This window comes from Lactuca serriola, chromosome 8, assembly GCF_051521515.1.
Source record: "Lactuca serriola cultivar US96UC23 chromosome 8, Lser_US96UC23_V15, whole genome shotgun sequence".
NCBI classification, from domain to species: domain Eukaryota; kingdom Viridiplantae; phylum Streptophyta; class Magnoliopsida; order Asterales; family Asteraceae; genus Lactuca; species Lactuca serriola.
In genome coordinates, this window is record NC_136415.1 from 104,642,392 (window position 1) to 104,652,062 (window position 9,671).

Genomic DNA, 9,671 nt, shown 5'->3' on the forward strand with positions numbered 1-9,671 from the left:
GTGTGTGTATATATATATATATATATATATATATATATATATATATATATATATATAAACCAATTATTACCAAAATGATTTTTAGAGCCTAAATTTGGTTCAAACTCAAACTAGCTCAAAAGATAAACAATTTGACTTGCTTGTTATTGTTAATTGAATGTGATTATAGGGAAGAATAAATGATTTTTTTTTAATATTTATTATATTTTTCTTTAAGGGGCCCTTTTTTTTCTTTTCGTCCCGGACCGCATATACGTTTGGACCGACCTTGATATGTTCTTGATAGTGTTAAGTGTGTGTTTGGAAGAGAGAGAGAGAGAGAGGGAGGTGAACCCTATAATTTTTATTAATAAAACTTTAAATTAAATAGAAAAAACCATAAAAATGTATCAGAAAGACATTCTAGTCTTTTCAGTTTTCTAAGGGACAAAAAACGCAACGAAACTAGTTCAAAAGGACCATGATGCCAAAAAAGTCGAGGTTTAGACTAAATCTTGAAAAAATGTATACCACATGGACATTTTTGCAATTTTGTCTAAACTATTTTATTTTATACTTAACTAGGTGTATGGCCCATGTATTACATGTATTCATTTATATATATATATATATATATATATATATATATATATATATATATGAAATTCTAACCATTTGAAAAGTTTGAATTTATAAGAAAAATATGAAAAATATTGAATTATTAAAATTAAAATGTTTTTTTTTCTCTTTTAAATTTAAACAAATAATTTAGATAATAATCAACAAACGAAACTAATAAGACTTTGATTTACCTAGCGGTAAGTAGTGACACTCTCAAATAAGAGGTTATTGGTTCAAATCTCATTAAGAGACATAGATGGTATTTATGATTAGGTTAGTTTGTTGGTTCAAAAAAAAATTGAATTAAATGAAAGTCAATTAATAAAATGAAAAAACTATAAAATTATATATAAAAAAACTAATTTAAAATAACCACAAAATCAAATTGTATATAACAAAATAAATAAGTTTTTAAAATAACCACAAAATCAAATTATATATTACAAAATAAATAAGAGTATGAAAATGAAATGAAAAGAAAAAAATATAATAATAATATTTATTACAACTTTTCAAAAATTTCCGTATAAATAATCTGCCTGTCGCCTCACACAAATAGCATACTAGCATAGCATCTAGCCTCCTGGAGTCCTGGTTCCCAAAACTCAGACCACAACAATCTCTCTCTCTTTAGCTATTCAAATTCTTCCATGGAAAACCATGGCGACAACAGAAGCTATTGGGAATCCTTACTCCAAACCGAAGATTATAATAGGTAATTTCAGTCTTCTTGTGCGTTTTCGATCTCTGATTATGATTCAATCTCTTTATCTGTTAACCAAATTCTATATATGTATAGTTGGGGCGGATTGGAAGAAACGCTTTCCAGTTACTACGACTCCAGCTCGCCGGACGGATCTCAGTCGGCGACCGCCTCCAAAAACATCGTCTCCGAGAGGAATCGGAGGAAGAAGCTCAATGATAGGCTTTTCGCTCTCAGAGCAGTGGTCCCTAAGATTAGTAAGGTGTGATCCTCCACACTTGATTAAATTATTTTAAATCTATAGAATATATGCTGCCTCCACTTACACGTTGCCTCTTTTAATTTAATAATCATTCACGTAATTATATTTCTCGATTTCCATATAATGCATTTTTTTCCAGTAGTTTCTACGTACGTCTACTTTTTCGATTCTTCAACAATCTTCATTCAGTATGATCATGATCTGCGACTTTTTTTTTTATATATTTCCATTTCATAGATGGATAAGGCGTCAATAATTAAAGATGCGATTGAATATATTCAAATATTACACGATCAAGAAAGAACAATCCAAGCCGAATTGATCCAACTCGAGGCTGAAAAATTAGAATCCGAAAATTTGGATTTCGGTCAAGAAGCCGGGTTTATGCCAACGGAAAGATCAAATAAGAAAAGACTTGTGCAAGCCTTGGATCCAAGTGGATCGAGATCGTATCCCATTGAAGTCCTAGAAGTAAGTAATGAATAATGATTTGATACAGATGAACATTTGGTATTGTTTTGATATTTTTTTGAATCATTGAAAAGAAACAACTAATGGTGGATTTGACAGTTAAGCGTGTCATCTGTGGGAGAGAAGACGGTGTTGGTGAACTTAAAATGTAGCAAAAGAAGAGACACAATTGTGAAGCTTTGTCAAGTGTTTGAATCTTTGAAGCTCAAGATTGTCACTGCTAATATGTCGGTTTTCTCTGAAATGCTTTTCAACACTCTCTTTATCCAGGTACCTCTTTTTTTTCATATCATTCAAATATTTATTGTTTTCTTTATATATATAATAAATAAATTTTTTTCGAAAAAACTAATTTCATTTTATTGTCTTTTTCAATATCTAAGTTTATTTTTATAATAATAATAAAAAAAATAAAAATAAAAATAACTATAACCAAAATCTCAACATCAATTATTTGAATAATTTAAGGTAGCATGCATTAAATAATACATGCTATGTTAGCTATTTTCTCAGATCTCAAATTTAATACGTCTTTCTTCTTCAGAGAACTTAATGTGAGAAACGTGCTTTATTTTCTAAACTATAAAGATAAGTATATTAATTGGAATAAAACAGAAAATTATTAAAATATATCAATTTGGATTTAATTGCTTTAAATAATAAGTGTAATAAAGTTATATTTTATGTAACAAGTAGTGGAAGGGATGCCAAAATTTGATCTTTTAGTTGGAATGGGAGGCTTCATATTTGTTTAATCATTAGTCGTAGGATGAGCAAATACTTATTAGAACCCAAAAAATTTGAGTCCAATGAGTAACGAATATATAAAAAAAATTTGGTTCTCAGTTTTTATATATCAATAAGTTTATTTGGTTCTGATTAGTCTGATTCTGAAACCTAGCTTTCTTATATATAGTAGGTGTTATAATTTTTGTTTAAATTTATATAAATCTTTACAAAAAAAAGTTTAGTCTGCAAAAATATATTATTTTTCTACATAATAGAAAAACAACATAACTAATATTTTAGATAACATGGTTTTTTTTTCTTTTACCTCAAAAATAAATAAAAAGTAAATCCCTACAATAATTTGGTCATAAAAGTATAGTCTCTTCTTCTATTTATTGGTTATCTTAAAGAGTGTAACATTTCATTTTTTAAAGTTGTAAGAATGGTGTTAAATGGACCCACGTAAAAGGATTCACTTCCTTTTATTCACTAGAAACAATATATGAATCAAAATCAATCAATGATAATATAATATAATATGAGAATAAATTATATTATTTGGATTATTTATAATAGAACTTTTAATAAAACATTAGTAAAGCAAACTAAAGCTATTTAAATACTATTAATTTTATTTATTAACATCTTTTTTAAATTAATAATATAATATAGGAACTTATCAATATAATAAGAAATCCATATTTTATCTTTAGATAAGATAACATTTATTTTAATACCATTTATATAACATTTAGTTTATGTCGGGAAAGAACTAATTGCGGTAAAACCAATATAATTCTATTTTTTTATCAATATTTTCAATACATTTTTTTCAACCATTTCATTTGGAAAAGTTATAAATTTATCAAATAAAATAAGAACAAATATACCCTAGTTAAATAATCATTTTTAAAACATTGAAAATCAATGTTTGGATTATCTATGACATTTTTAATAAGTTAGTTTGTTATTAACACAGATAAGTGGATTCATAACGTTGAATAACTTAATATGTTTAAAAATATATATTGTACTTTAAGTTGGTTAATTAATGTTTTAAAAACTATTAATAGAAAAGTCATGTTATCACCCAATTGCCAAATTAGCTCCAGTACCAATATTTTTAAAATTATAAATGTTAAAATCTTTGATTTAAACTAAAATTTGATAATAAAAAAAACAAAACAAATTAAAATATAAATTATAAATATAAAAGTAGATAATAGACTCTCGATTTCATGTAATAAATTTTTAATAACAAAAATATGAACATCATTATTTATGGTATTTTAGTTAAATAAAAATATTAATAACATGATAAGAAAAACTTTAATTGATTATAGAATCTTTAAGACATAAATAACAATATTAAAATAATTATCCGATAAGCACAAAACTAAAAAAATAAATAATTATAATATTATGATAAGATTGTAAAGATTACCACTAAATAAGTAAATGGTGCATTATTGTTAATTAGCCGATTGTTCAAATATGAAATAATGAATGGATGAAAACAATCGAAATTAGGTGGTGTTTTAAAGATGATGAATACAGTCGTTAGTAGTATAAGTTTGATTGGTAGAGAATATTATATCTTTATAAATATATTTTTTTAAATACATACTATTACTTTAACATTTAGCGAAGATTTTGTTTTTTTTTTTAATTTTTATAATTAAATATCTGGTGCATTTAAAACACTTCAAAAAGATCATTATAAAGATTAGTATGTATTAGCATATGTAGCTCAAAAACGTCAAAATAATGAAATAAAATGGATTTATATATTATTGTTCGCTATGAATGTAACTTGATATTAAAAAAAAGTGGAAACAAATATATATATATATATATATATATATATATATATATATATATATATATATATATATATATATATATATATATATATATATATATATATATATATATATATAGATTCTAAGTTGTCTTTTTGTTTGTTTTGCTTTCTTGGCTTTTAGTCGGTTCTCTTCATGTTGACTGGTCAGGGTGTTGTCTAAAGTCACTATAACATATTTTTATAATAATTTTAATCAATATTTAACAAAAACAACAAAAAAGTAAATAAAAAATCCCCAGAGAGTTTGTACGAGGTTAATAAAAATTAGTGAAATCGCAGGCTCTAAATGATTTAAAAAAGGGAAAGTCTGTATCTTATAATTTTTACAATAATAACAAGAATCAAAGAATTAAAAAAATCGAAGTGTTCCGTAAAATCTGGGAAGAGAGTTGTCTTAAGAAATAAATAATTAGATATGTTATCATGTCTGTATAAATTTTATATTTATTTAATTATATAGTTTTAGGAAAATATTTGTTAACTAGATTTTTATTCTTAGCATCATATGAATGATATTTTCTTATAAAGTAGCATACATTAAATACAACAACATTTTATCTATTTTGTCGGATCTTAAATTAAATACGTCTTTCTTCTTCAGAGAAGTTAATGAGAGAGTCACGCTCTATTTTTTAAATAATAAAGATAAGTATATAAATCGGAAGAAAATAGAAATGTAATAGACTATATCAACATGATTACTTGAAATAATAATAATAATAATCGTAATAAATGTAATGGTAGGGGTACCATATTTGATTATTGAATTCGGTAGTTATTGTGCTTACGTCTACATAATCTTTTACAAATTTGTTTACAATTTTATAAAAGTGGAATATCTTCTTATAGTCATGTAAATATGTATTCACAAAAAAAACATTATGACGTGTTATCTTAGATTTACCTCCAAAAAGATTTATTAACTATGAAAATCTCTATTAAATAATTTTAAAGTATATATACTATTGCTCTTCTCTTACATAGTTTATATTTTAATGTGTTTATATATAACAAAAAAAAACATGCATAAAATACAGTTTCTTAGTGCCGATGTAATATAGTTAATCCGCGAAAGCGATTATTCCAGTTGTCGCTTTATCCATTATTGTTTAGTGTAATATAAATTATACGTAATAATCAGTAAACGTTCAAAGTGACTATGACCTATATATATATTTTTTTAAATATTTTTAACCAATAACATAAATGAAAAACACATTGTTTTTTGACAAATATTCAAATTTGACGGAGCCTCTTGACTTTATTCGACCTTAGATCATGTATTTTGACTTTATACACCTTAATTTTGGTCATATAATAAGTATATAATTTTTACATACCTTGTGTAACAGGCCGATGAGGAAGAGACAGATTTTCTGAAAATACAGATAGAGACAGCAATATCTGCTTTAAATGGTTCTCAAAGTCCGATGAGTATGTGAAATAAAATAAATCTACTTACTCCAATTACCAATTACCAAAGGGTGTGTTGTAAATTTATGAGAGATGTAACGTACGTAACATATCCCTATATTTATTTTTCTATACATATAAGAATGATTTATGTTAGGTTTGATGGTAGCATCATAGTTATAACTTAGGCCTCTTCTTCTTTTATTCTGTTTTTTTTTTTCTAGCAATTGAGTGCTTACTTTGTTTCTTACCTAGGGCTTTTTTTTTGTATGTTTCTTTTTCTTCATATCGGTGTACAAATATATCACCAAAATATGAGGTTGTGTAATGTGCATTGTAATGAGATGTTTTTACTTTTTAGTATGAATAAAATAAGAATTGTGATGTTTCGTCGTACCCAAGAAGGTGGAAAACTAAACACACGAATAAGACAAGAAAATTTGAGTGGAAACCCACAATTTAAGATCTTGAATTCCGACAATGTGAAGGGAGTACAAAAAAAACGATTAAATCGCCTAAGGGAAGAAAAGAGAAAAATATGATGAAGGAGTGAATCTAATGGTTTTAATCATACTCTAATTCCTAATGGTTAGCTAGGAAACATTCCTAATAAAATGTGTAACAATCTAATAACTTCCTAATATTGTAGTAATTTTCGGAACTCACATAAATGATAAAATAATAAACAGGCAAAAGCAATAAAAAATGCTGCATAAATACGAAAAGCACATACAAATTGTATGTAGTACAACGAAATACAACACTATTAGAATAGGTTGTATTATGACATCAACATATTGTCATGCAAGAGAAAGGTACCACATTTGATTATTGAATTCAGTAGTTATTGTGATTATTGAGCATTTGAGCTCAGTAGTTACTGTGATTATCTGTATAATCTATTACAAAACAAGTTTGTTTTTATCTTTTACAAAACAAGTTTGTAAAAAACGAGTTTTGTATAGTCATACATGATACATGTATAGTTGTAAAGCAAACACCACACTAACAATAACTGAAAATTAATATATATTCCTTACACGTATAGAACACTCACTCAAAATCCTTTCAAGAGTTATCTTTTTTAGTACAACGTCTTAGATTGTGTTTGGTTGCATAAATTATGTTTAGTTTTTTTGGAAAAGTTTTTGCAGTATACATTGAAAAAAAAATTCAAAAAAAAAAACATTGGTTAAAACTTTTGAATTTTCATTTTTCGTTTTAAAAAATTAAAAAACATGTTTTGTTGTGTATTTCTATCATTTTTCCTTTCCAGTTTTTGTTATCCTATTATTTTAAATTATTTTCGCTCCTAGAAGCTGTCTTGGACCCTATCCCTTCTAAAAATCCAAAAAGTAATAATAATAGCAAGGGTAGTTAATTAAGATATGATCATGTCGGATGAACAACGTCAATAATATGAAGATCCGGCTATGACTATGGGACTTCCGACCATGCAAACAGCCGAATGCCACCATGCATGATAACATCGGTAGAGATGAAAACCGTATGGGCTGCAGCCAAGAAGAAAGCAAAGGAGATAACCGCGTGGAAAGAATTTATTTTTTGGAAAGAAATGCTCAAAACGCTCCTCCCAAAAATATCCAAGGAAAGTCCAATGATTGACATTATGGGAAATTGGATGAGATATTAATGGAAAGCAATCATATATTCATATGGCAATTTGGAAGGAAACACGTCGCATGAGGGTACAACTTGCAATAATGAAGAGAACCACGTGCACCTACGTCCCATCCATGACTCTTATGTGAACCCTAAAAATAAAGATATGGACGATATATAAAATTGGAGTAAATAGTATTTTCTCAATTCAATTTTATTTTTTATCCCAAAAAATATATTTCAAGAATATTTTATTTTTATAACTTATAAAAATTATCAAGTACACCACTCTACTAATTAAACACTACTAGAAAAAAGAGTGCTTTCCTACGGATAATAGCTACGGAAAATTTCCGTAGCTAATTAGCTACGAAATGGCTACGGATTAGCTACAGAATGGGACACCCTAATTTAGTAACGGAATAGCTACGGATGCAAGTCCGTAGTTATTCCATAGCTAATTAGCTACGGAATAGCTGCGGATACAATATTAAACCATTAAATGAGTAAAGGATCTCAAAGGTGCAAACAACTTTATGAACATTATTAATAACTATAAGTTGTTGAAAATAAAGATAATCATGTATAATAGAGATGGGAAAAAACAAAGAGAAAAAAACGATGTTTAATGCCCGAAAAATCAAAAATAAGAAAAATCTGTAGCTACTCCGTAGCTAATTAGCTACGGATTAGCTACGGAATTTTTTATTTTCTATTTTTCGGGCACCAAACGTCGTTTTTTTCGCTTCGTTTTTTTTTACACCTCTACTATACATGATTATCTATACTTTCACCAACTTATAGATATTAATATCATTCATAAAGTCGTATGCACCTTCGGGATCAAGTATTCACTTTACAGTTTTAACAATGTAATTACTATACTTTTCACCAAAATGTGATGAATTTATTTTTGTATATGTATATTTACATACATGAAAGAGTTGGGGTATATGTGTACGTGTATGTGTGTATGTATACGTGTTTGTGCGTATTTATATGTGAATGTAGATCATAAGCGTGTTAAACCATTAAACGAGTCATGGATCCCGTATGTGTACACGACTTTATGAATGATATTAATAGCTATAAGTTGGTGAAAATATAGATAATCATGTATAATAGAGGTGTGAAAAAAACGAAGCGGAAAAAACGACGTTTGGTACCCGAAAAATCGAAAATAAGAAATATCAGTAGCTAATCCGTAGCTAATTAGCTACGGAATTCTAACGGAAAACATATTTCGTAGCTAATCCGTAGCTAATTACCTACGGATTAGCTACGGAATATCATTTCCGTTAGAATTCTGTAGCTAATCCGTAGTTAATTAGCTACGGATTAGCTACGGATTTTTTTTATTTTTGATTTTCCGGGCACCAAACGTCATTTTTTTCGCTTCGTTTTTTTCACACCTCTACTATACATGGTTATAAATATTTTCACTAACTTATAGCTATTAATATCGTTCATAAAGTCGTGTGCACATACGAGATCCATTACTCGTTTAATGTATTAACACTATAATTCTTATGAATACATTCACATCATCATCACCAGCATCACCATCTTCATCATCATCATCACCACCACCACCACCACCACCATCATCATCATCATCATCATGAGCATCACCATCACCATCACCATCATCATCATCATCATCATCACCACCACCACCACCATCATCATCACCACCACCACCATCATCATCATCACCATCACCATCATAAACATCATCACCATCACCATCACCATCACAATCGCCATCACCATCGCCATCACCATCACCATCACCATCACCATCACACCATCACCATCATCACCAACATCACCATCACCATCACCATCACCACCATCGCCATCGCCATCACCATCACGATCACGATCACGATCATCATCACCGTCACCATCACCACCACCACCATCACCATCACAAGCACCAGCATCACCATCACCATCGCCATCGCCATCACCATCACCATCACCATCACCATCACCACCACCAC

General features: G+C 28.1%; 1 protein-coding gene across 1 annotated transcript; it reads left to right on the forward strand.

Annotated features, from left to right (window-relative positions):
* The first annotated feature begins 1,149 nt into the window (after nucleotides 1-1,149).
* Nucleotides 1,150-6,438, forward strand: LOC145069739 (transcription factor bHLH35-like). Its single transcript, XM_079016692.1, has 5 exons — nucleotides 1,150-1,315; nucleotides 1,400-1,565; nucleotides 1,803-2,036; nucleotides 2,136-2,306; nucleotides 5,982-6,438. Exons 1-5 carry the CDS (start codon nucleotides 1,251-1,253, stop codon nucleotides 6,069-6,071), a joined length of 726 nt encoding a protein of 241 aa, XP_078872818.1. The 5' UTR covers nucleotides 1,150-1,250; the 3' UTR covers nucleotides 6,072-6,438.
* The last annotated feature ends 3,233 nt before the right edge of the window (nucleotides 6,439-9,671 follow it).

What these genes read in the sequence shown, in the direction of transcription:
- LOC145069739 (XM_079016692.1), top strand. Translation starts at nt 1,251, where the DNA reads ATGGAAAACCATGGCGACAACAGAAGCTATTGGGAATCCTTACTCCAA. An exon ending in TGGTCCCTAAGATTAGTAAG is followed by an intron (nt 1,566 to 1,802) that starts GTGTGATCCTCC and finishes TCCATTTCATAG; the next exon opens with ATGGATAAGGCGTCAATAAT. An exon ending in ATCCCATTGAAGTCCTAGAA is followed by an intron (nt 2,037 to 2,135) that starts GTAAGTAATGAA and finishes TGGATTTGACAG; the next exon opens with TTAAGCGTGTCATCTGTGGG.